Source organism: Pseudophryne corroboree, chromosome 7 (assembly GCF_028390025.1).
Source record: "Pseudophryne corroboree isolate aPseCor3 chromosome 7, aPseCor3.hap2, whole genome shotgun sequence".
Taxonomy (NCBI): Eukaryota; Metazoa; Chordata; class Amphibia; order Anura; family Myobatrachidae; genus Pseudophryne; species Pseudophryne corroboree.
The window spans coordinates 316331070-316359068 of NC_086450.1; the positions used below are offsets into that span (position 1 = coordinate 316331070).

General features: G+C 45.3%; 1 protein-coding gene across 1 annotated transcript in view; it reads left to right on the plus strand.

The window, feature by feature from the left end:
- NUBP1 (NUBP iron-sulfur cluster assembly factor 1, cytosolic) overlaps positions 1-24028 on the plus strand; it is a 153876-nt gene extending 129848 nt beyond the window's left edge. Inside the window, exons 7-11 of the mRNA XM_063934281.1 lie at positions 56-210; positions 5946-6056; positions 13607-13709; positions 22921-23004; positions 23882-24028. Of these exons, the coding sequence (XP_063790351.1) occupies positions 56-210; positions 5946-6056; positions 13607-13709; positions 22921-23004; positions 23882-23913 (485 nt within the window). The 3' untranslated portion in view covers positions 23914-24028. The remainder of the gene's footprint in view (positions 1-55; positions 211-5945; positions 6057-13606; positions 13710-22920; positions 23005-23881) is intronic.
- The last annotated feature ends 3971 nt before the right edge of the window (positions 24029-27999 follow it).

Consider the following 27999-nt stretch of genomic DNA (forward strand, 5'->3'; position numbering starts at 1 on the left):
TAATAGGATTGCTGATGTGTTATACATATATACATACACCGTTTTCCTTTTCTAGGGATGATCAAACAATTTCTGAGGGACGTAGACTGGGGAGAAGTGGATTACCTAATTGTAGATACCCCTCCTGGTACTTCTGATGAACATCTATCTGTAGTGCAGTATCTCAGTGCAGCTCATATTACAGGTGCAGTAATCATCACTACCCCTCAGGTAAAAAATTGTTCTCTGTTCTACAATGGATCAATATTTCCCATTCCACTTGCTAAATTTATATTGGAGCACAGAGTAATAACACATCTTGTCAGCACGGTGGTTAGCATTGCTGCCTTACAACAGTGGGGCTAGGGGTTTGATTTCAAACATTGGGGCAGATCTGTTAAGCCTGGAGAAGTGATAAAGCAGTGATAAGTGCAAGGTGATAACGCACCAGCCAATCAGCTCCTAACTGTAATTTACATATGGGAGCTGGTGCGTTATCACCTTGCACTCATCACTGCTTCATCACTTGTCCAGGTTTAATACATCTGCCCCACAGTGTCTATTTCAGACCTGATCGCAGCCAGAATTTACCCTGCACAGAAACAATATAACACACCAAAATCTCCCCCACAGTGCACATGGTTTTGCCCATTAGAGAAAAATGCTGCTGTGATCAGGTCTGCATTAGCCCCACAGTCCGGGTGGAGGTGTATGTTTTCTCCATATTCATGTGCTGTAGTTTGCTTCCAAGGTATTTGTTTAAATAAATGTTGGATTCATTGGGTTGTAAATAATGATTTTTTCTCTATCGTCCTAGTGGATGCTGGGGTTCCTGAAAGGACCATGGGGAATAGCGGCTCCGCAGGAGACAGGGCACAAAAAGTAAAGCTTTTTCCGATCAGGTGGTGTGCACTGGCTCCTCCCCCTATGACCCTCCTCCAGACTCCAGTTAGATTTTTGTGCCCGGCCGAGAAGGGTGCAATCTAGGTGGCTCTCCTAAAGAGCTGCTTAGAGAAAGTTTAGCTAGGTTTTTTATTTTACAGTGATTCCTGCTGGCAACAGGATCACTGCAGCGAGGGACTGAGGGGAGAAGGAGTCAACTCACCTGCGTGCAGGATGGATTGGTTTCTTGGCTACTGGACATCAAGCTCCAGAGGGACGATCACAGGTACAGCCTGGATGGTCACCGGAGCCACGCCGCCGGCCCCCTTGCAGATGCTGAAATCAGAAGAGGTCCAGAATCGGCGGCTGAAGACTCCTGCAGTCTTCTAAAGGTAGCGCACAGCACTGCAGCTGTGCGCCATTTTCCTCTCAGCACACTTCACACGGCAGTCACTGAGGGTGCAGGGCGCTGGGAGGGGGGCGCCCTGGGAGGCAAATGAGTACCTATAAAGGCTAAAAATACCTCACATATAGCCCTAGAGGCTATATGGAGATATTTAACCCCTGCCTAATTTTTCTAAATAGCGGGAGACGAGCCCGCCGGAAAAGGGGCGGGGCCTATCTCCTCAGCACACGGCGCCATTTCCTCTCACAGCTCCGCTGGTCAGGACGGCTCCCAAGTCTCTCCCCTGCACTGCACTACAGAAACAGGGTAAAACAGAGAGGGGGGGGCACATTTATGGCGATATTTTGATATAACAAAGCAGCTATAAGGGAGCACTTATTATAAGGCTATCCCTGATATATATATAGCGCTTTTGGTGTGTGCTGGCAAACTCTCCCTCTGTCTCCCCAAAGGGCTAGTGGGTCCTGTCTTCGTTAGGAGCATTCCCTGTGTGTCTGCTGTGTGTCGGTACGTGTGTGTCGACATGTATGAGGACGATATTGGTGTGGAGGCGGAGCAATTGCCAAATATGAGGATGTCACCCCCTAGGGAGTCGACACCAGAATGGATGCCTTTATTTATGGAACTACGGGATAGTGTCAACACGCTAAAGCAGTCGTTTGACGACATGAGACGGCCGGACAATCAATTAGTGCCTGTCCAGGCGACTCAAACACCGTCAGGGGCTGTGAAACGCCCTTTGCCTCAGTCGGTCGACACAGACCCAGACACAGGCGATGACTCCAGTGGTGACGGTGACGAATCAACCGTATTTTCCAGTAGGGCCACACGTTATATGATTTTGGCAATGAAGGAGGCGTTACATTTAGCTGATACTACAGGTACCACTAAACAGGGTATTATGTGGGGTATGAAAAAACTACCTATAGTTTTTCCTGAATCAGAAGAACTAAATGACGTGTGTAATGAAGCGTGGGTTGCCCCTGATAAAAAGCTGATAATTTCAAAGAAATTATTGGCATTATACCCTTTCCCGCCAGAGGTTAGGGAGCGCTGGGAAACACCTCCTAGGGTGGACAAGGCGCTAACACGCTTATCTAAACAAGTGGCGTTACCCTCTCCTGAGACGGCCGCACTTAAAGATCCATCAGATAGGAGGATGGAAAATATCCAAAAAAGTATATACACACATGCAGGTGTTATACTACGACCAGCTGTAGCGACTGCCTGGATGGGCAGTGCGGGGGTAGTTTGGTCAGAATCCCTGATTGAAAATATTGATACCCTGGACAGGGACAATATTTTACTGTCGTTAGAACAAATAAAGGATGCATTTCTTTATATGCGTGATGCACAGAGGGATATATGCACACTGGCATCACGGGTAAGTGCTATGTCCATTTCGGCCAGAAGAGCTTTATGGACGCGACAGTGGACAGGCGATGCGGATTCAAAACGGCATATGGAAGTTTTGCCGTATAAAGGGGAGGAGTTATTTGGAGTCGGTCTATCAGATTTGGTGGCCACGGCTACAGCCGGGAAATCCACCTTTCTACCTCAAGTCACTCCCCAACAGAAAAAGGCACCGACTTTTCAACCGCAGCCCTTTCGTTCCTTTAAAAATAAGAGAGCAAAGGGCTATTCATATCTGCCACGAGGCAAAGGTCGAGGGAAGAGACAGCAACACGCAGCTCCTTCCCAGGATCAGAAGCCCTCCCCGGCTTCTACAAAAGCCTCAGCATGACGCTGGGGCTTCTCAAGCGGACTCGGGGACCGTGGGGGGTCGTCTCAAAAATTACAGCGCGCAGTGGGCTCACTCGCAAGTAGATCCCTGGATCCTGCAGATAATATCTCAGGGATACAGGTTGGAATTAGAGACAGATCCACCTCGCCGTTTCCTGAAGTCTGCTTTACCAACGTCCCCCTCCGAAAGGGAGACGGTTTTGGAAGCCATTCACAAGCTGTACTCTCAGCAGGTGATAGTCAAGGTACCTCTTCTGCAACAAGGGAAGGGGTATTATTCCACTCTTTTTGTGGTACCGAAGCCGGATGGCTCGGTAGGGCCTATTCTAAATCTGAAGTCCTTGAACCTGTACATAAAGAATTTTCCAAAGGGATCTGTTGAACAAATGGTCAGGGTCGCATCTTCAGATGCACCTGCGGATAACCCTGTCTCCAAGGACAAGGGTGTCTCTTCTGTGGTGGTTGCAGAGTGCTCATCTATTGGAGGGCCGCAGATTCGGCATACAGGATTGGATCCTGGTGACCACGGACGCCAGCCTGAGAGGCTGGGGAGCAGTCACACAAGGAAGAAACTTCCAGGGAGTATGGACGAGCCTGGAAACGTCTCTTCACATAAACATTCTGGAACTAAGAGCAATATACAATGCTCTAAGCCAGGCAGAACCTCTGCTTCAGGGAAAACCGGTGTTGATCCAGTCGGACAACATCACGGCAGTCGCCCATGTGAACAGACAGGGCGGCACAAGAAGCAGGAGTGCAATGGCAGAAGCTGCAAGGATTCTTCGCTGGGCAGAGAATCATGTGATAGCACTGTCAGCAGTGTTCATCCCGGGAGTGGACAACTGGGAAGCAGACTTCCTCAGCAGACACGATCTTCACCCGGGAGAGTGGGGACTTCATCCAGAAGTCTTCCACATGCTGGTAACCCGTTGGGAAAGACCAATGGTGGACATGATGGCGTCTCGCCTCAACAAAAAACTGGACAGGTATTGCGCCAGGTCAAGAGATCCGCAGGCAATAGCTGTGGACGCGCTGGTAACGCCTTGGGTGTACCAGTCGGTGTATGTGTTTCCTCCTCTGCCTCTCATACCAAAAGTATTGAGAATTATACGGCAAAGAGGCGTAAGAACGATACTAGTGGTTCCGGATTGGCCAAGAAGGACTTGGTACCCGGAACTTCAAGAGATGATCACGGAAGATCCGTGGCCTCTACCTCTAAGGAGGGACTTGCTTCAGCAGGGTCCCTGTCTGTTTCAAGACTTACCGCGGCTGCGTTTGACGGCATGGCGGTTGAACGCCGGATCCTAAAGGAAAAAGGCATGCCGGAAGAAGTCATTCCTACTTTGATTAAAGCAAGGAAGGAAGTAACCGTGCAACATTATCACCGAATTTGGCGAAAATATGTTGCGTGGTGCGAAGATCGGAGTGCTCCGACGGAGGAATTTCAACTGGGTCGATTCCTACATTTCCTGCAATCAGGATTGTCAATGGGTCTCAAATTGGGATCTATTAAGGTTCAAATTTCGGCCCTGTCGATTTTCTTTCAAAAAGAATTGGCTTCAGTCCCTGAAGTCCAGACCTTTGTTAAGGGAGTGCTGCATATACAGCCTCCTGTGGTGCCTCCAGTGGCACCGTGGGATCTCAATGTGGTTTTGGATTTCCTAAAATCTCATTGGTTTGAACCACTAAAAAAGGTGGATTTGAAATATCTCACATGGAAAGTGACCATGCTTCTAGCCCTGGCTTCTGCCAGGAGAGTGTCAGAATTGGCAGCTTTATCTTACAAAAGCCCATATCTGATTTTCCATTCGGACAGGGCAGAACTGCGGACTCGTCCGCATTTTCTCCCTAAGGTGGTGTCAGCATTTCATCTGAACCAGCCTATTGTAGTGCCTGCGGCTACAAGTGACTTGGAGGACTCCAAGTTACTGGACGTTGTCAGAGCATTAAAAATATATATTGCAAGGACAGCTGGAGTCAGAAAATCTGACTCGTTGTTTATATTGTATGCACCCAACAAGATGGGTGCTCCGGCGTCTAAGCAGACGATTGCTCGTTGGATCTGTAGCACAATCCAACTTGCACATTCTGTGGCAGGCCTGCCACAGCCTAAATCTGTAAAGGCCCACTCCACAAGGAAGGTGGGCTCATCTTGGGCGGCTGCCCGAGGGGTCTCGGCATTACAACTTTGCCGAGCAGCTACGTGGTCAGGGGAGAACACGTTTGTAAAATTTTACAAATTTGATACTCTGGCTAAGGAGGACCTGGAGTTCTCTCATTCGGTGCTGCAGAGTCATCCGCACTCTCCCGCCCGTTTGGGAGCTTTGGTATAATCCCCATGGTCCTTTCAGGAACCCCAGCATCCACTAGGACGATAGAGAAAATAAGATTTTACTTACCGATAAATCTATTTCTCGGAGTCCGTAGTGGATGCTGGGCGCCCATCCCAAGTGCGGATTATCTGCATAAATTGTACATAGTTATTGTTAACTAATTCGGGTTATTGTTGAAGGAAGCCATCTTTCAGAGGCTCCGCTGTTATCATACTGTTAACTGGGTTTAGATCACAAGTTGTACGGTGTGATTGGTGTGGCTGGTATGAGTCTTACCCGGGATTCAAAATCCTCCCTTATTGTGTACGCTCGTCCGGGCACAGTACCTAACTGGAGTCTGGAGGAGGGTCATAGGGGGAGGAGCCAGTGCACACCACCTGATCGGAAAAAGCTTTACTTTTTGTGCCCTGTCTCCTGCGGAGCCGCTATTCCCCATGGTCCTTTCAGGAACCCCAGCATCCACTACGGACTCCGAGAAATAGATTTATCGGTAAGTAAAATCTTATTATAATAGCAGTCATAGCGTGTCCTTCTGTGGACTATTTGATTTGCAATTATGCTGTATAAATAATTTCTTATCTTGCCTTTTGTTATATCAACAGGAAGTATCGCTGCAAGACGTCCGAAAAGAAATAAACTTTTGTCGCAAAGTAAAATTGCCAATCATAGGCATTGTGGAAAATATGAGTGGTTTTATTTGCCCAAAATGCAAGGTGAATGTTTTACAAACAAAAACATGTAAAACCTGTAATATGTAAACAGAAAGCGAGTATATGTGGTCCTGCTACCGGGTGATTCAGACAGTAGTGTGCTGCCTGTCCATCTGTATATAATGTGGATAGAAAGAGATGGATGTATACTATTTGTATTACAGGTCATTGTTTTCCTGTTTGTATTTATCTCATAATGCACTTATCTTCTCCAAGCCCACATGTCAGTCTTACGTACATATCATTTTCTCACAGTAGAATAGTGTGGGGGTACAGCCTAAGGGCAGAGAAGGGGGTATTATGTCATTTGGGCATTATCAAAGCCGATGGGTTTAAAAATGTGTTTGCAGTGGAGCCTGCATATGCAAATCTGAGCAACTGCCAAGGGGCTTCTCATCCGAGTAACATACCGTTCGCACGTAGGATTTGCTGTTCTGTGGGCATCTAGATGGGAATGTGGGCTATTCAGAGGTGTGCGGACGCAAAGATATCACTGATTCCAAACGGATCTCTTGCAATAGCACATAAATCTGTGCTAATCCTGATGATGGCTACTTTAACACACATATGTATAGTGACCGTGCCACCAACACTGGATATCCACATTTATTTCTGAGCGCAAATTGTGTGCATCTCTGAATCAGACCCACAATGTTTTCGTTGTTTGTCAGGGATTGAGTTACAGCAACCTATAACCGGTAAGATATTTAAAATGCTAACAGCAGCACAAAGTGTTTAAGCTACATTGTGCCCTGCTTGTCTGTATACAGTGTAGGCAAATAGAAGGAGCTAAGCCAAAATTGTGTGATCTATCATGTTGTTGAATGTTTATATGGTCTGAATGTCGGCATTCAGGAATGTTGACATGTTCAAAATGTGGACATTCTGTATGTTGATAGTACTATTTCTCTTACGTCCTAGGGGATACTGCGAATCCATTTAGTACCATGGGGTATAGACGGGCCCACTTGGAGCCATGCCCCTCTTACCAGACTCCGTTTAGAAAATGTGCCCAAAGGAGCCGGTCACATCTCTGGAAGCTCCTAAAGAGTTTTCTGCATTTATTTTTAAAGTTTGTTATTTTCAGGCAGGACTGAATGGCACCAGCCTGCCTGCTTCATGGGACATAGGGGAGGGGGAGGGGGGGGGGGGGGTTACGGCCCAACCCCACAAAGCGTTAATGGTCCCATTGCCCGCTGACAGAACGCTAGGTCCTGAGCAAACTATTCACAAGCCCCACCTCGGCGAGCGTACATTCCTGCAGCACGCCGCCACCCCTAACAGAGCCAGAAGAAAGAAAAGTGGTGAGTACTAAGCCGACGTCATAAGGGTATGGAGACACACGGCTCCTACACGGGGCAGACTGAGTCTCCAGACTGGCAATACAGATTTAAAAGGGGACTGTCTCCATTTTATGCACACAGACACATAAAGCCAGTATAAAGAAGAGCGGGAAGACCGCGTGCCATTGAAGGGGTGGGGCTTCACTATGAGCGGATCCAGCAGCTCACAGGCGCCATTTTACCCTACTACAGCTGACAGACGCTGACTGACAGGGACGCGCAGCTTCTCCGGAGAGCCTCCAGATTACCTCAGCGGTACCAGGCAGTCATAGCAGGGGGGAGGGGTTATTAGTGTACTAAGCCACTAATCTAGGTACTTAGTCTGCGACCCGACTAAGCTTGGCATTACTGGTAAGGGTGTTGTGTGCTGGCTCCATACTCTCTGTGTCTCCCTGGAAGGGCTCTTTGTGGGTTAATTGTGCATTTAACCTTTTCCTGTGTGTGCGCTGTCACTGCTGCAGTATGTCAGGCAAAGAGTGTGTTTCATGTAAGGCACAGTGTTCCTCTTCTCCAGGGGGTTCACTAGTGTGTACTCAGTGTAGTATCCCTTCTCAGGCTAGCGGGGCAGAGCCAGCATGGCTGGACTCCATTAGGGGGATGATTTCTACCATCTCTACTAAATTATCTCGTAATGAGAAAGAGACGCAATATTTAAGACAGTCTATGGCTGAGTTTATGCAAAAGGACTCAGTCCTCAGACCAGCGTCCCAGTCCTCTACCATCTGTCCACAAAACGTACTTTGGCCCAGATCCTGCATTCTGACTCTGATAATGACGGGTCAGAAATGGAGGAAGGTGAGGTGGACATAGAGGTAGGGGAGGGTACTCTGTCACAGGGTGTAGAGCAGTGTTTTTCAACCCCTGTGCCGCTACTGAGGCCCTGGAACGATCAATACTGGTGGGTTTAGTGGTTGCAGAGCCAGTTATAATTTTGGGTCCGGGCAGTGTTGGGCTTTTCTGGCTTTCTCAGATGTGTCTCAGTTGTTACCTATGGAGTAGCTGCGACATGACATCCTAGGACACGCAACTGCACCATGCATCACCATTATATTTGAATGTGCCTTGCCAATCTTGTTCAGTGTGCCGCGAGTTGTAAAAAGTTAAAAATCTCTGGTGTAGAGGCTCTCATAGATTCTATTAGATAAGTCCTAAATATCCCTGATAAGGTGACAGAGCAGTGTGAGGAATCTTACTGTAATATAAAGAAAAAATCCTCAGCCTCTTTTCCCGTATCAAAGGAACTAAATACCCTGTTTGAAGAACCATGGGTTAATCCAGATAAGAAATTTCAGATTCCTAGGCAGTTATTATCTTTTCCTTTTCCTCCTGAGGATAGGAAAAATGAGAAAAATCCACCGATAGTGGATACATCAGTCTCCAGGCTCTCACATAAAGTAGTACTACCTGTTCCTGGTGCAACATCCCTAAAGGATACAGCTGATTGTAATATCAATATCAAATCTTTGCATCCAGTTGCAGGCGTTGCCCAGAGACCCCTATAGCTTGTGGGTGGATTACTCGAGCCATTGCTAAATGGTCTGGTAATTTAATTGAGGGGTTAGGCACCTTACCTCAAGAGGAAATTGTGTTACTTCTGCAGCACATACAAGACTCTGCAAACTTTATGGTGAAAGTCATTAAAGAGAGAAGTTTGCTTAATACACGCACTACAGCTATGGCAGTGTCTGCACGCAGGGGATTATGGCTACATCAGTGGACTGATGACGCGGACTCCAAAAAGGTGTGGAAGGCCTGCCTTTCACAGGTGAGGCCTTATTTGACTATGAACTCGACAAGTGGATCTCACGAGCTACTGCGGGTAAGTCCACTTATCTACTTTCTGCAGCTCCGCCAGCCAGGAAGGCCTACTCGGGACCCAATTTACAGTCCTTTCGGACTGCCAAGTTTAGGGGCAAGGCCAGAGGTTCTTCTGCTGCTGCCAGAGGTGCTAGAGGTGAACCACGCAAACCAGCGACTGCTGGTTAACAGGAACAGAGCTCAGGCTCTGCTTCCTCAAAACTTTCCGCATGACGGTGGACCACGATGCCTGGGAGACAGGCAGGTGGGAGGCCGGCTACAACTCTTCAGTCACACCTGGACAAGATCTTGCCAGGATCCCTGGGTTATAGATCTTATATCCCAGGGCTACAGGCTGGAGTTCCAGGATCTCCCACATCAGATTCTTCAGATCAGGCTTACCAGTTTCACAAGAAGCAAGAGTAACCTTACAAGAAGCCATTCAAAAACTGTTACAGACCCAGGTCATTGTTCCAGTTCCACCTCATCTAGAAAACAAGGGATACTATTCCAGCTTGTTTGTAGTTCCGAAACCGGGCGGTTCGTTAAGACCGATTCGGAATCTCAAATCATTGAACCCGTACTTACGAGTGTTCAAATTCAAGATGGCGTCTGAGAACGGTGATCTCAGGTCTGGAAGAGGGGGAATTCCTAGCGTCTCTGGATGTCAAGGATGCGTACCCTCACATTCCAATCTGGCCACCTCATCAGGCTTATCTACGGTTTGCACTGCAGGACTGTCACTACCAGTTTCAGGCCCTGCCATTTGGTCTCTCCACAGTACCGAGGGTGTTCACCAAAGTGATGGCAGAGATGACGATCTTGCTCCGCAGACGGGGAGTAAACGTAATTCCTTACCTAGACGATCTTCTGATAAAGTTTGCGTCCAGGGAGCAGTTGTTGGAGGACATTGGTCTCACGACCAGATTACTCCTGGATCATGGATGGATTCTGAACCTGCCAAAATCTCATCTAGAACCAACGCAGAAGCTTCATTTCCTGGGAATGATACTGGACACAGAGTCTCAGAGAGTGTTCCTTCCCTTGGAAAAGGCAATGGTGATCCAGTCGATGGTCCGGGCTGTCTTGAAGCCGACTCGAATCTCAGTACATCTGTGCTTCCGCCTTCTGGGGAAAATGGTGGCTTCATACGAAGCAATTCAGTACGGAAGGCTTCATGGGAGGGCCTTCCAGCTGGATCTGTTGGACAAATGGTCCAGATCGCATCTTCACATGCATCAGCGGATTTGTCTGTCTCCAATCGCCAAAAGCCAGGATCTCCCTCCTATGGTGGGAGATCCTACTTATCGCCTAGTGGAGGGTCGAAGGTTCGGGATTCAGAAGTGGAGTCTACTAACCACAGACGCAAGCCTCAGAGGTTGGGATGCAGTCACCCAGGGAGTGCAGTTTCAAGGAAGATGGTCAAGTCAGGAAATCATTCTTCCAATAAACATCCTGGACCTCAGGGCTATCTACAACGTCCTTTGGCAGGCCTCATCTCTTCTTCAGAATCAGGCCATTCAAGTTCAGTCGGACAATGTGACAGCGGTGTCTTACATCAACTGTCAGGGCGGAACAAAAAGCAGGGCCGCAATGTCAGAGGTGTGAAGAATTCTCCTCTGGGCAGAAAAACACGCCGTGGCATTGTTGGTGATCTTCATTCCGGGAGTAGACGACTGGGAAGCAGACTTCCTCAGCAGACGCGACCTGCACCCGGGGAAATGGGGTCTCCACCCAGAGGTGTTCCAGTGACTGACACGTCGGTGGGAGTATTCACAAATCGACATGATGGCCTCTCGACTCAACAAGAAGCTCAAGCGGTATTGTTCCAGGTTGAGGGACCCACAAGCTGTAGCAGTGACACCCTGACAACTCCGTGGGTCTACCAGCTGGTGTATGTGTTTTCTCCCATTCCTCTGATCCCAAGAGTTCTCAAAAGTCTAAAAAAGGAAAGGGTTCAAGCAATTCTCATTGCTCCGGACTGGCCGCCAAGGGGCTGGTACGCAAATCTTCTTGAGATGCTAATCGAAGATCCGTGGCCTCTGCAACAGGGCCAGTTTGTCTATCAAGACCTACCACGGCTACGTTTGACGGCATGGAAGTTGAACGGCTGATTCTAGCCAGGAGAGGGATTCCCAAGGTCATCCCGGCTGTGATCCAAGCCAGGAAAGGGGTAACGTCGAAACATTACCATCGTATCTGGAAAAAATGTGTCTCTTGGTGTGAGAGCAAACAATATTCTACGATGGAATTTCATCTGGGACGTTTCCTGCTTTTTCTGCAGTCGGGTATTGATGTGGGCCTATGCCCTAGGCTCCATAAAAGTTCAGATTTTGTCCGTGTCTATTTTCTTTCAGAAACAATTGGCTTCTCTCCCTGAGGTCCAGATGTTCTTGAAAAGTGTTCTTCACATCCAACCTCCCTTTGTGCCTCCCTCGGCACCGTGGGTTCTCAGTTTGGTTCTGACATTGCTCCAATCGGACTGGTTTGAACCATTACAGGAGGTAGATGTAAAGTATCTTACGTGGAAGATCGTCACGCTGTTGGCCTTGGCTTCGGCAAGGTGTGTGTCGGAGCTGGGTAGCGTTGTCTCACAAGAGCCCCCTACTTGATTTTCCATGAGGACAGAGCTGAACTCAGGACTCGTCAGCAATTCCTTCCTAAGGTGGTGTCGGCGTTTCACATCAACCAGCCAATTGTGGTCCCGGTTGTTACTGACCCCTCTGCTACTTTCAAGTCCTTGGACGTTGTAAGGGCTTTGAAGGTTTATGTAAATCGAACTGCTTTTCACAGGAAATCGGACTCACTGTTCGTTTTATATGATGCCAGCAAGATTGGGTGTCCTGCTTCACAGCAGTCGATTGCTCGCTGGATCAGGCTCACTATCCAGCATGCTTATTCCACGGCAGGCTTGCAGATTCCTAAATCTGTACAGGCCCACTCTACTAGGTCGGTCGGGTTCCTCTTGGGCGGCTGCCTGGGGTGTCTCGGCATTACAGCTGTGCCGAGCAGCTACTTGGTCAGGTTCAAACACGTTTGCCAAGTTTTATAAGTTTGATACCTTGGCCTCTGAGGACCTTCAGTTTGGTCAGTCAGTTCTGCAGGAACCTCAGCACTCTCCCACCTGGTTTGAGAGCTTTGGTACTTCCCCACCCCATGGTACTAAATGGATTCCCAGTATCCCCTAGGACGTAAGAGATAATAGGATTTTAATTACCTACCGGTAAATCCTTTTCTCGTAGTCCGTAGGGGATATTGGGCGCCCGCCTAGTGCTTCGTTCTTCCTGCACGGTTACTTGTTTAACTACTGTTGTTTGGTTCAGCTGTTGCTGTTCAAATTTGAAAATCAGGTTAGCATGGCTTTCCTCTTCTGTGTGTGCTGGTTCGAAATCTCACCACTTTCCTTATCTATATCCTTCTCTCAAAGGATGTCCGTCTCGTCGTGCACAGTTTCCTAGACTGAGTCTGGTAGGAGGGGCATAGAGGGAGGAGCCAGCACACCTAATCAAACTTCTATAGTGCCCATGGCTCCAAGTGGACCCGTCTATACCCCATAGTACTAAATGGATTCCCAGTATCCCCTACGGATTACGAGAAAAGGATTTACCAGTAGGTAATTAAAATCCTATTTTTTCCCTATCCCTATTGGTTATATGTTTATAATGTAGACATGCATAATGTCGACATCCTGCACCTGTCAACATAGTAACTACATACCAAGCCACAATGTAGCCAAACTAGCATACAGATGTGTCCTCATACATCTAGCCTCTGTACGCCATGAAGAATGAGATGCCTGCCGTGAGTGAGCCCTTAGGTCCTGTGCAACTCTGTTAACGTTGGGTGTCTTTTTGCCTCCCCAAAAATGTTTAAGTCGCAACGTAATTCGACTAGGACGCACGAGGAGACTGTGCTGACTAACTATATTGTGTGTGACTATAGCCGTCCAACCCTAGAAGCTTTTCATGCGACCTCGCGCCGAGAGGGGCTGTTTGGCGTGACTGCAGAAAAGATGTATGAGAACCTTTCTGTATTAATAGTGATGTAAGGATCTCGTGATGGCCAGTCTTCAACGTGGAACATCTATGTTGCCAGCCAAACCTCTGCATGAAATGATGTTCAGATGTTCAACCAACGCTACACCGGTTGCACATATACTGAAGTGAAGATCACCCTATCGAAAACCTCAAAGTATATGTATGGAAATCCAGATCGGTAGTCATATTTTCCATATAATAAAAAAATTTTCCTCAAAAATTTGATAGTATCATTAAAAAAAAAATCACAATTATTACGGCACCAGTGTAATGTGGGATGTCGCTTCAAGCTCAGTTAGCACATAAGCCATCTTATGTTCCGTTACTGAACAAGAATGGTTTGTTGTCACAATGTTGCATTTCTTCTTTATTTTAGAATGAATCACAAATTTTCCCTCCAACTACTGGGGGAGCAGAGAAAATGTGCAGTGAGCTCAACATTCCCCTGCTGGGCAAGGTCCCATTAGATCCAAATATAGGTGAGCTACAGGTTGTCCCACATTTTTGTTATGCTGCAGTAACACTAAGGAGATCTTCTGCTGTCAAGCTGCTAACTCTTCTGTGGTTTGTATCTGTTCTTCAGCTTTGTGTAACTAGATTTTCTACATATTGTAATCACGCAACGCTAGGCTAAAGTAAGCCCAGCACTGACAATAGGTATGGCGCTTAGATTGGAAATGCTGCAGGGGGAGGTAAATAACAAACAGGCCCTGCAGAATTTTTTCTACCAACATTCAGAGTTGGAAATTTAAATAGTACTGTCAACAATGAAAATAAACTTTCCGGTTTAGAACTCACACTAAATACACCATATACACAGATACAAATATGTGCAGTGTATGTAAGTAGAGGCATGTATGTCAAATGTTCACTATTGTGACAACAGTGCAGTTAGAAAGTTGCTAGTGAATAGTTCTGTAATATTATGTAGCTTGCCTAGGACAGTGATCCATCTGCCGATCAGGTTTTATAAAGATCTTTAGAACAAGAATTGTGCCTTCACTTCATAAACCCAAGCTACAGCAACAGGGCTAGCTACACGTATTTGGCAGTTTTGATACTTGTTACTCTATAGTACATTTGCTCTAAGGTTAAGAAAACGGTTAATGTTCTATATACAGTGCAACTAAATGGAGATATTTGTACAGATGCTAGAGAAATTTGTAATCATTTAAGGGTTCACTGCAATTCAAATTAGTGAGCTGCTTGCTCATTGTGACCAAGAGTTCTTTCTGGCGGCCTTGACTAGTGGATTAAGGGCCCTATTCAGACCTGATCGCTGTTGTGCAAAATCGCATAGTGCCCGATTATCAAACGACTGCTTATGCACCGCAATGCACAGACGCAACGCCAAACAGCGACAGCATGGTGCGAAATTTCGATGGGTAGGTGCACGCAAGGTGATTGACTGGAAGCGGACTTTGGGGGTAGTAACTGGCCTTGACATTTCCAGAGGTGCTATCAGGTCTGAATTAGGGCCTAAGTCCTTTTCTATTTAAGAAAAAAGCATCCCATGAAGGTATATCCCTGGACTCCTCAAGAAATAGTCATGGAGACATGGAGTGCAGTTTTGGATGTCTCCCAATGCCACTTCTATTGAGGTACTGTAGTCCACCGACATTGCAGGGAAAAACGCCATGTGGCCATTCGCTACTATAACTATAGTAGACAAAGCATGGCAGGCAGTGAAGAGGCAAGGGGGCGATGAAGATATTACATGTCACGCTGACGTTGGATTACATGCTGGCAATGGATGCCTTACTAAAGACCCAGAAACTGGCCCAAGAAAGTCTGCAAAGAAATCTTCCATGAGGGCATGCTTGAGATTCTCGGGGATGTTTTATTTAGTCATTGGCATTCTGCCATGGTCAGAGTGGTATCTAAAGAAACAGCAAGGAGAGATACTTGAGCTTCGGGACCACAATTCAAGCATAAGATCCAGTTGTCACAAAAACACGCAAGTTTCTAAGGTGGTGGAAAAATCTAGAGCATTAAGAAAAGGGAGTTTTGATATCCCTATGGATAGTATTAACCACAGATTCAAGCGTGCCAACCCAGCATGTGGCAAGCAAAGACAACAGCCTAAAGCAGATAGCCCAATGATTCAGAAGTTCTCAGATGGTCTATCCAAGGTATTTAAGAGATTATATTTTCATCACTGGGATGTCAAAGACACTCTGACAACTCACGTGGCATTGGAACTGTAGTATGTGTTTCTATCTTTTCCACTAATCACAAGAATCATGAAAGGGTGAAGACAGAAGAGGCTCAAATTGTAAAAATTCTGCCATTCTGTCCTGATAGACCATGGTATGCAAAAGTAAAGCTTATGGTACAAGAAGACCCATGGTTACTGCCATATACCGTGTTACACCAAGGGCCAGTACTAAATCTTTGTTTGGGAAAACTTTCACTGATGGTATGGAACCTGAAAGGGGATTATTAAAGAAGAAAGATTTACCATACAAGGTGGTAGAAATTCTATTTCAAGCCAGAAAGAAATATTATACTTGGCGTGAGGAAAGATGGATGCTTGGTAATTTACTGCGGCTAATTAACTCCCCCGAAGCTATCCAATTATCCCTGCAGCGAACACTTAAAGGGGATTTTTGAGACCAAATCCCCGATAACCATGCATTTTGTTCTTGGATACACCTGTGAATTGCCTAGACCCATGACTTTTTTTATGGATTCTGCAAATTTTTGCTCAAAAAAAATGTTCAGGTCTAATTGAGTATACCCCTAAAGCAGAGGTTCTCAAACGCAGTCCCCAACAGTCCAGGTTTTAATTATATCCATGCTTGGCTACAGGTGACCTAATTAGCACCTGTCAATTTGATTTAACCATCTGTGCCATGGATATACCTAAAATCTGGATCGTTGGGGTGCCTTGAGGACTGCGTTTGAGGACCTCTGCCCTAGAGGTCCATGTATCAGCTTTAAGTAGGTCACTCTCCTGATGGCACTCCAGGTCTACTCGCAAACCACATGGACCCAGAGACAGTGCGCTCTCTCACCCTTAGAGTGTGCAGGAGCAGCAGTGCTGTTTCTAATGGCGGAAGCCATCTTGCCGGTTATTACTGTGAAAACTCCCTTGGGGGTCACTGCACTGAATCGGTCAACCTGTCTTCTTGGGCTATATGAAATGTTTACCCTATGGGGGTGGAGTAGGAGTAACATTTGGTTATGGAGAGCGAAGCTTACAGGCTGGGAGGCGCAGCCAGTCAGCATTGCTCTCCCCTTTGCATATCCGCAGCTGCTGGTTCACTCCTATCGGCATAGTGCTGAAGCCTTTCTGCCTCTGTGGGTGACTCCATCAGGACAGTACAGCTTCATTTAGCTCCTCTTCTATGACTCAAAAGTATTCAATTATATTATAACCCTAATGTTTAGGTGTTGTCAGTTGACCTGTACTTGTCTGCTACAGTGGGGACTATGATGGACAAGACGAAGCCCGTCAAATCTAAAAGCGCTACTGTGATGCTATTTTTAAAATTATGCCCAGTGTAATGTTAAATTACCATGTTGATAGTTGGACTTTGGGGCATTGTGCGCTGCCTGTCAAGCGGGACCTGGTGACACACAGACGCCAGGAAGTGCTGCTTCTACCATAGTGGAGCCAATGTTTGCCCAGGCTCTAGGTCATCCGGATTTCTGAATTAGCGCAGCTCGTTGTGCTTCAGTGACGAGAGCATGTTATGGCAGCTGCCATTCCTGTTTCCGTGGTGCGGGGGTCTAGAGTTGCCTGCCCTGACCAATACGGATTTCCAGCCGGTGTCAGAGCTTCCTTTGTTTCGTACCATGTAGCATACGGCATCAGAAATTCAGATGGTCTCAAACTATATTTGGAATGGGTTTTTTTTTTTTGTGTTTTTTTTAGAGGATCCTAAGCAGCACAAGGCCCATAAATGTCTTCCTTCTTCCAGGTGCCTCGTTTGAGGTTTCTGATTCAGAGGAGGGTTAACTTTCAGATGATGTTGCTCTTCTGGAAGGCAAGGACCTGGGGTCTTCATCGGCCTTCATTGATTTCCTCAGACCCTGGAGTGCTTAGATCTAGACACCCTAGTGGATGTGTGGGTCCTTTCAAGCGTCAGTGCAAGAAAGTGATTACTTTTCCTTGCTCTTTGGATTTCTCAGATATCATCAAGGATGCTTAAAGGCGCCAGATAATAAGTTTCTGTTCCTCATAAGTTTGCAGCCCTTCATTTTCTTCCAGTGGATCATGTCACCAAGTGGGAACAACCTCCAAAGGTTAATGTACCCATGGCGCATTTAGCTGATCACACTGCTCTTCCACTTCGGGCTTGGTGCTCTTTAAGGATCTGTTAGATAGAAAAAAAAACTGGAGGGTCGTCTCAAATCCATTTTTATGGGTTCTGGGTTGGATATCTGCCCCTTGCTGGTCTTGGCGTGGGTTACTTGAGCTATGGAGACATGGGCTCGAAAACTTCTTACAGGACTTCAAGATGATTCTTCCAGGGATTATTGGGCCTGGCTGAGCAGATCCGGAGAGCAGTTGAGTATATGTGTGAGGTTGTACAGGGTGGTGCTCAGGTAGCTTTGAGAGTCAACTACAGCCGACTCAGCTTGCAGGGTGCTTTGACTCTACTTTTGGGATGCAGATGCTGAATCCTGGCATTCCTTAGCAACACTTCCCTTTGGAGGGTGTTCTGTTTGGATTTGAGTTGGAAACTAATATAGCCCTGGCTACGGATGGGAAAAGCACTTTTTTTTTTTTCTTCTTGCTTTCCGGGCCTTTTGCTCTTCCTTCGGGAAGGTGGGGGGCAACCATTAGAGGACAATATACCAGAGGACATTTCTTACTTGGCAGTAGTTCATCACTTAAAGGCAGTTTTTCTGGGACAACTGATGCTCAGGTGTCGAGGCTCCCAAGAAGCCTAGCACCTGATGGGGACTCTCGCAATCAATCCAGTTGCTGGTCAGGGGCCATTTGTTCCAGTTTAAAGACTGATGGATGGAGTTATCTTCGGAAACATGGGTGCTAGACCTCATTCACAGAGATTATTTCATCGACCAAAATACACAGCATGGAGGCCAACACATTTTTGGCCTCACTTATGTCAAGGACTCGTATTTTCACGTTCCTATCCAGGCTGGTCGTCACCCACTACTCTGGTTCACAGTCTGATCGGCTCACTATCAGTTCCAGGCTAACCCTTCAGGATAACCATGGCACTAGGATCATGTTGGTAATGGCAAGTCTGCTATGCAAACAAGGTATTACAATAATATCATATTTAGACCATCTGCTCGTGAAGGTCAATTTGGTTTCACAGTTACAAACACACGTGGATCTCACAGTACAGGTGCTTCAGGATCACAGCTGGATCCTAAATTTAGCGAAATCTCACATGATTCCTTGTGTCTGCATTTCCTCAGGTTGGTCTTCAATACCACTTTACAGTGCGTGTTCCTGTACCCGGAATCTAGTAGCTGTGATACTGTCTGTACCACATCCGTCAATCTTACTGTGCATGAAGTTGTTGGGCACAATGGTCTCCACATTGGAGACCATTCAGTACGCCAGGTTCCACTTGCAAGAATTCCAGTGGGAGATTCTTCACAATTGAATAGGCTGCACAGAGTCCCTCGGCTCCCAGCTACTACTTCTGTCCGACAGCACACGTCAATAACTTCGGTGATGGCTGATTCCCGATCATCTGCTCTGGGGATGATCCTTGGTCACTCCAGTTTGGGTCATCATAACCACGAATGCATGTCTCCTCCATTGAGAAGTCATGACATTACATTTTCAAGGCCTTTGGTCACCAGCAGATTCCCCTCTTCCAATCAATGTGCTCAAGCTCCGAGCCATCTTTCTGTCTCTTCAGAGCACAGTCCATACTGGCTGGCCAGCCAGTGAGGATTCAGTCGGACAACACCACGGCTGGATTGTACATAAATCATCAAGGAGACACGAAGAGCACGGGAGCAATGGCAGAGGTGTCCAAATTCTTTCCTGGGCGAAGGCCTTTGTTCCAGCAATCACTGCAGTGTTCATTCCAGGCATGGAAAATTGTGAGGTGGTCTTAAGCAGAACCACTTTTCTCCAGGGGGAGTGGTCACTCCATCCAAATATTTTCAACAGTTGACCGAAAGTGGGGCCTTCCGCAAGGAAACCTCATGGCCTCTCGACACAACTTAAAAGTTCCACAATTTTTGTGTGAGATCCAGGGATCTGACCGCTTTCAAGATGATTTCCATGACCATTCCATAAGACAGGCGTATTTGTTCACATCAATCCCAATGTTGCCTTGGGTGCTCAAGGGGATCAACGCTAAATGGGTGACTGTAATCCTGGTGGTTCCAGATTAGCCACGCAGGAGCTGGTACACTGACGTTCTAAAACTTTCGGTAGGTCCGGGATGGCGTTTTTCACTATGGCCAGAGCTGCTGCTACAGGAACTCTCTCTACACAATGTCTCCCCTGGATTGCCTTTAACGGCCTGGCTTTTGAAACTAAGCTTTTAAAGGCTAAGGGTTTCTCATTCTGTGTAGTCCATACAATGTTGCGTGCCCGAAAACCGGTTTTGTCCCACAATTACTTCAGAGTATGGAAAATCTACATCTTGAGCTGCGAGCAGAGAGGGGCTCATACTTTCAAGTTTCCCAAAATACAAAATTCACACAAACTGCCCGGACACACTAGGTTCTTTTGTAGTCCACTTAAATTATTTTCTTTTACATCCAAATAAGATATACAAGCACCCACAGGACTGGGAATGCCTATCTAAATGCACAATGTGCAGTCTCATTTATGCACAATATGGTACATATTACTGCAGCTATTCAGTAAGTGGGATAGCAGTCCAAAAATAGCAGAAAATTCTGCAAGGCACATACCTAAAGCAGTTTGAGTCAGACAATGGGCTAAGATGTGCTACGCGAGTTGAATATTGAATATCATTTGTCTTTAGTACTGTTCTTTTATACATGTTCTATTTTCTAGTGGGGCTGACTACCCCACACATTAGCAGAGACACTAGATTAATACTCTCACCTGCACCTGGGTCATTTTGTTTCCATTAGCTATTCAATTATACCTCTATTCCACCGAAAACCCGGGTATGACCCAGGTAATTTAAGCACGGTTTCAAGCCATGTCACAGCGGCTTTAAACTTTGTGCACACCGCAGGCTGGGCCAGGGTTAATGGCGGGTCTTCCCTCTGCCGGCACTTGGAGATGACATAACCTAAAGTAAAAAAAAGAGATTGTCCCCACAAATAATCAGACATTCCCAATCCAAAATAGTTTGATTAAACAAAAATATAACCTAGTCAGTAATCCATATCCATCGGAGGTGCACCCAGGAATAAATAACACAAGAAGCAAATGAGTGGGAAAAAAAAAAGTTATTCCTATGAGGGATACTCACTAGACTGATTACATAAATATACAATATATTTATCAGTCAATTATGGACAGGGGTCCAATGTATGCTACTAAAACATACATACATACATACATACATACATACATACCTTTTATTATTATTCTATTAAACTCATAAGCTAGCAACGTATTTGGTGATATTAGTGAAAAAAAGACAAAAACTCAGTGAAAGTGTACATGTGAATTAAAATAAAAGCATAATGTGTAGTATTTTTAAGTATACATCAATTCACCTTTGTGTGTTTTGTGATATTATTACTATGATCAATGACTGATAAATAATATATCTAATAACCACAATTCCTTATCATGAAATGCAATGTAAATCCCAACACTTATAATTGTGCACCATAAATGACTCACCAAAGTCTCCAAATATAGTTCATAGTATAATTGTGTGTCTCTAATTTTAATAGTTATTTACATATACTATCCTGCATAACCAGAAAAAAGGAAAAGCCTTAAGACCCAGTTCTATCTCCATCTTTGGGGTATATTCAATTGAAGTCGAAAACTGCCGTCTGTCGAAAAGACGTCAGTTTTCGTCTTTTTTAAGGTTGAATCCTGATTCCACCATAATCAATATATCCCTAAAGTCGATGAATTCAACTTGTCGAAAAGCACGTGGCTCGGTGGAATAGCTGCTGATCCACGTGCTTATGTCGAAAATCCACGTGCTTGTGTCAAACGTCGGTTTTGCCCGCCTTTTCGACCATCTCAGTCCGACATCAAAAAGATGTCTGACTGAGATGCGGACCCAGAGGAGGAGAGGGGGGGGGGGAGCCGCAGGGAGACGGGGGGACAGCCGACGGGCATACAGGGAAGATCAGCGCTACAGTAGCGATGCAGCTGGTTGTCACTCAGCCGCCCGACCTCACGGCAGCTTCCACCCGGCTCCAGCAGCGGCTGAGTGACATGCTTCTGCAGCGCTACTGTAGCACTGATCTTCCTTGTATGCCCGCCGGCTGTCCCCCCGCTGTTCTCCCCGCGGCTCGCCCCCCTTCTCCTCCTCTGCGTCCCATCTCAGTTCGACTTGAAAAAGTCGAATTAAGATGGGATTGAATAGGGGTTCTCGGATCCATTCCGACAAATACATGTCGGAATGGATCCGACTTTAATTGAATATACCCCTTTATCTCCAGCTTCTTGAATAGCAGTAACTGTATAAGTTTATTGTTGTAAAAATACAGCCACTTTATATACAGATGTAGCCAAGCTCGTTGTTGCTATATCTGCATGCTACGTGCACTCTAGGTGCACCTACGCCTAGCTGCGTTTTATGCCGTCCCATCCAAAGTGACCTACACGTGCCTTGGACGCGAATGCAGTCACGGCACAAGAGGTGTGAATGCGCCTAGATGTGAGCGTGGCTACATCTGCAGTGGAAAGTTGCATCTGTCTTATAATTAGCAGGGAATGCAATATAGTAACACTTGCTATTTCTGTTTCCTCAACCATGAGCTACACAGTTCGATAATAGCACGTAGTTATATATAATCATAATAGCCTATCCTCAACGTGTTACAATCTGAATCTGAAAGTAACAATGGGATTCACGGTTCTCTCTGACTCCGCTGAGCCAGATTATATTAACCCACAATGTCGATGATTATTAAAGTTAGTGCTTCCAACACACTTATTAAACAAGCAGGTTTTAGTCAGGTAGCTACTGGGGTCAGATTCCCGGGTAAGGGGACCTAGATTATTCAGAGACCCTTTTACATTAAGCCACAAACCTAGATTATTGGGCTGTCGAAAAGGAGTAAAAGTAACATGCTCCAAAAGGCCTTGCTCTGGAATACAGAAGAACATTTTTCCTAGGAATTGTGGACAAGGTACACACAGATTGATTCTTACTTGTTGGAACAAACACAACCACAATTTTCACAGCAGAGAGCAAGTCACAAAGCAACATGCAGACAGTTTCAATTGGATTTAAAAGAACCTCTAAACTAATATTGTGTTAAGCTTCAGTGGGTTCTTCTGAGATTCGTTAATTATTGAAACACTGCATGGAAACCAGCTGGCCGGGAGGTGGATACATGCTGTATTCATTTCATTAGCTGTTAGAACAAAGAAACATAGATAACCTTAAATGTATTTATTTCTTTTATTACATTTCCAATTTCCTTTTCTGTAATGATGTAGTTTACTCTATTAAATGGCCTATAAAAGAAAAAAGTCCTTTTTCTATAGAGATTGTGTGCCCATCAAATAATGCTGCATAGAATATAAATGTATGTGTGCCTTTAATGTGTTTTTCCTTCCTTTTAAAGGAAAGAGCTGTGACACAGGCAAATCTTTTTTTACTGAAATTCCAGATTCACCAGCAACCTTGTCCTACAGACAAATAATACTAAGTAAGTACTGAAAATAATCAGTTGCAGACAATTCTATACAGATGTGTCCTGCTACACGTATACCTTTTCCACGTGGCATGATTCCCATACTGCATACTTTTTCCTCAACTATTCTACTTTAATTTCTTCATTGTCCTCTTTCATCAATTATGCATCTTTCGATTGCTAATAGTGCACTAGGTACTTAGGAATACTTTGTATAAATTCACAGATAACGATAAGTAGCGCTGGTCACTCCTACGGGACCTGTCTTTTGCCGTCTTACACAGACTGCACACTTATTCCTACATTTTTGCGTCTTAGTCCACATATGGTGTAGTGGGTACTTTTGCGCAAAGGAAATGGTATACTGTTGCAGATAGGTTGGGTATGTGTGACCGGCGGAATACAGACGCTGGGATCCCAGCTGTAAGATGACCGGCAGGGGGGGAGGGCGAGCGCAATGAAGCCCCTTGCGGGCTCCATGCGCGAGTCCGGCAGCAGGCTTGCTGCGCTTGCCACAGGTTCTGTTCCCACTCTATGGGTGGTGTGGACACCCACGAGTGGGAATAGTCCCTGGTGGTCGGCATTCTGACCGGTTGGATTTTGATCAGGTGGGATTTAGTGGTCGGTATTGTGACAGTCTTTCTCCTGACTGCCAGTCACATAACTACATCCCTTGCAGATTGCATAGCGCAGGCCACTTGTATAATACTGTACCTATCCTGATCTGTGTACGGTTTTCCTCAACTTTGTTACTTTTGCTCAATTTAGCGATTTGATGATAGGTGTATGTGGACACATCTGAAATACTATAACATCACAAAAAACTTGCCAACTCCACATTTTACTGTGGTCATCTAGTTTTTAATATTGTTTTTCTTTGATTTTCCTACAGAAATTCAAGAATTTTGTGCTCAGAAACAGTGAAAATCCTCTGTTCTGTTATCCAGAATCACGTAACCATTTGCCAGATTTGTTTCTGTGTATCAGTTTTTGGACAACACCGTTTAATGCTACTAGAAGAATAAATTATTAAAGTCTGTATTGGAGCTATGGTCCTTAATACCTACAAATGATTGTCTGTGCCTTGCCTGGAATTTAATGCAGATTACTGCCAAATAACTGTCCCTTTGTACCCTCTTCCTGCACTGTTTAACTGGGCAACTCCAGCAGACACAAACAACATTTCTCCACTGCTACTCTAGATATGCAGAATGAGTAGGTCAAGTGTTGCCTTGGTGACGGAACACTCATCATCTGTGCAGACTTGAGATGGTCATAAATCAACTTCCATGAGACAGCAGTAGCAACCAAATACAGTGGTGCTTGAATGTTTGTAAACACTTCAGAATTTTTTATATTTCTGCTGAAATTTGTCCTAAAACTACCTTGGGTTTTAAGTCCTAAAAGTAGATAAAGAGAACCAAATCAAACAAAGAGACAAAAAAAATTAGATGTGCTCTTTTTTTTATTGAGGAATATGATCCAATATCACATATCTGTGAGTGGCAAAAGTTTGTGAACCTTTGCTTTCAGTATCTGATATTACCCCCTTGTGCAGTAATAACTGCAGGTAAACATTTCCAGTAATTGTTGATTAGTCCTCAACATCAGCTTGGAGGAATTTTACTCCATTCCTCCGTACAAAACAGCTACAACTTATGTTGGTGAGGTTCCTCCCAAGAACTGCATGCTTTAGTCCATCAACAGCATTTCAGTTGGATTAAGGTCAGGACTTTGACTTGGCATTTCAAAACATTAAATGTATTCTTCTTTAACCATTCTTTTGTCGAATGACTTGTGTACTTTGGGTTATTGTCTTGCTGCATGACCCACTTTCTCTTGAGATGCAGCTCATGGACAGATGTCCTGACATTTTCCTTTAGACTATTCTAGTATAATTCAGAATTCATTGTCCCATCAATGATTGCATGTCGTCTTGGGCCAGATGCAGTTAAAACAGGCCCAAATAATGACCACCGTGTTTCACAGATGGTATGACGTTTTTAAGCTGGAATGCAGTGTTCTCCTTTCTCCAAACATAACATTTCTCATTTAAACCAAAAGCTCTATTTTGGACTCCTCTGACCACAAAACATTGTTCCAATAGTAAACCAGCTTGTCCAGATGATCTTTAGCAAACTGCAGATGGGCAGCAGTGTTCTTTTTGGGCAGCAGCGGCTTGCTCCTTGCTATCCTGCCATGCACACCATTGTTGTTCAGTGTCCTCCTGATGGTGGACTCATGAACATTAACATTAGCTAATGTGAGAAAGGCTTTCAGTTGCTTAGACGCCTTGCTCCTGGCGTGATCTTTGATGTTCAACCACTCCTGGGGAGGGTAATAATGGTCTGGAATTTCCTGCATTTGTACATAGTTTGTCTGACTCTTGATTAGTGGAGTCCAAACTCTGTAGAGATGGGTTTTGAAACTTTTTCCAGCCTGATGAGCATCAACAACACTTCTTACGAGGTCCTCCGAAATCTCCTTTGTTCGTGGCATAATACACTTCCACAAACGTGTTGTGAACATTCAACTTTGGGGGTTATTCAGACTTGATCGCAGCAGCAAATTTGTTAGCAGTTGGGCAAAACCATGTGCACTGCAGGTGGGGCAGATATAACATGTGCAGAGAGAGTTAGATTTGGGTGGGGTGTGTTCAAACTGAAATCTAAATTGCAGTGTCAAGATAAAGCACCCAGTATTTACCCTGCACAGAAACAATATAACCAATATAACAATCTAACTCTGCACGTTATATCTGCCTCCCCTGCAGTGCACATTGTTTTGCCCATTTGCTAACAAATTTGCTGCTGCGATCAGGTCTGAATTAGGCCCTTTAATAGATCTCTGTTCTTTTAAAAAGACCGGTTGTCCACTCACACCTGATTGTCATCCCATAGATCATCCCTGGCCAACCTGTGGAGCCCTGGCCAACAGCTGGAGAGCGACAGGTTGGCCAGGCCTGCCATAGATTGAAAATACGTGACTCTAATTTCACCTTCAAAATATTTGCTAAACCTAAAGGTTCACATACTTTTGCCACTATGTGGGCTGGGATGTAATGAAATCTGAGTTCGGCGGCCATACAGGATGCCGGCCGATCATGGACTTTTGTTTTAAAGGGGCAATCATTTACAAGGCATGGTTTAGCCGTGTAAGTGATAGACCTTCAAGGCATGGTTTAGCCGTGTAAGTGATAGACCTTCAAGGCATGGTTTAGCCATGTAAGTGATAGACCTTTTTTTAAAGGTGCAAAGTTCAGCCGGCATCCCGCATGACCACTGATCTTGGACATCCCACCCGTGATACTGGATCATTTTCCTCAATAAAAAAATGATCATGTCTAAATTTTGACTCATTTGTTTGATGTGGTTCTTTTTATCTACTTTTAGGACTTGTGTGAAAATATAACGTAGTTTTAGGCCAAATTTCAGCAAAAATGTAGAAACTTCGCAAATTAAAAAAAATCTGAAAGGTTCACAAGCACATGAGATAGCAATTCTTAATGAATTCAGGGTAATTATTGCTTCAGCTCACAAAATGACCTGACATGACGGACATGGTCTTCACAATACTCAACACTAATACATAGCAAATAGGAACCTGGAGTACACAGATTAGTAGTCTTGCAGTTTTCACAGTTTGTGCAAAATTATTGTTATGCATCTAACTTGAAAGCTAGAATGTTATGAACTGTGTTTGTTGTTGGGGGAGTGTCTGTGAGAGAGAGTGCACATAGTTGGTGTTATATTGATTCTGTGTTAACACTGACACACCTAATTAAGCCTCCAAAATTTGTGCACAGAGTGAAAGAGCAGTGCAACATGGAGGAAACATTGAAAGCCCTGACTGATCTAGCTGTCGGCCTCAAGCACAGCTAGCTTTGATTCAGGGTCAGCAGACTCAAATTCAATTGTTACATGCTGACTTGACTGAAATACGCAAGGGTGGGCTGGAGCGTGAGGTATTTCAGAAACTTACTCCAGCTGATGATATTAAGGCGCTTCTATGCACCTTTGAACACACTGCTACATGACTGAAATGGCCAGAGCAGGAGTGGGCTGCCAGACTGGCTCCCTCCCTAACAGGGAGCCACAGAAAGCTTATGTTGATTTGGCTGTATCTGAGGCAGACTCTTTTCCTGCCCATAAAAAGACTATATTCAGCAGGGTAGAGGTGACAGGCCCCAGCAAAGCCCAAGAGTTCCATGAATGGTGGAAGGACTCAAGTGAGGCTGAGTAAAGTATGGTTGTGGCCCGATATAAACTCGTGCTTAGCAAATAGTAGAGATCGTTGCTCTGGACCATGCCATGTGGGTCTTAGACCGTGTGGTGTAGCAGTGGTCCCTAAAGGCTGACCCCCAAACATTTGAGAAGTTGGCAGTGATAATTGACCGGTACCTGATCCTTGGAAAATTAAATAAAGCTATGCAAAGGTGTCAGCCAGAACCCAGGTTCCTGTTGCTAAGGCAAAGACCTCACCTCCCACTGTGTGTTTTGACAGCGGTGAGCCCGGTCATATATGTCGGGACTGCCCAAAACAGGGGAAAGCAACTCGACCTGTGGTCGGCATGGCTGCTGGAAACTTTCCTGGCAGAGACCACCCTGTTCCATATGATGGTACAGCTGGAAGGCCGGGAGATCAGAGCATTAGTTGACACCGAAAAGGGGAGAAAAATTACCCTAAGGTAATTCGCTCCTGGCGCTGGATAGGGAGGTTCAACACAGCAGCTAAACAAAAAAAGGGGGGGTTGGTTAGCCCCCAACCCCAAGAGAAACAGATAATATATGGAGCATGCAGCGCTAATGGGTCATAGATGAGATGAGTAGGTCATAACATTACACATGTTTAATTGTATATTCAGAGCAAAAATTCACAGTTAATTATATAATAAATGATAATTTAAAATCAATTAAAAGAAAATATAAGCAGTTCTGTTCCCTTATTAAATATCATGTGGATCATGAAGAGTTCAACGGACCTGTTCCATATATGATATAGTCCCCTTAG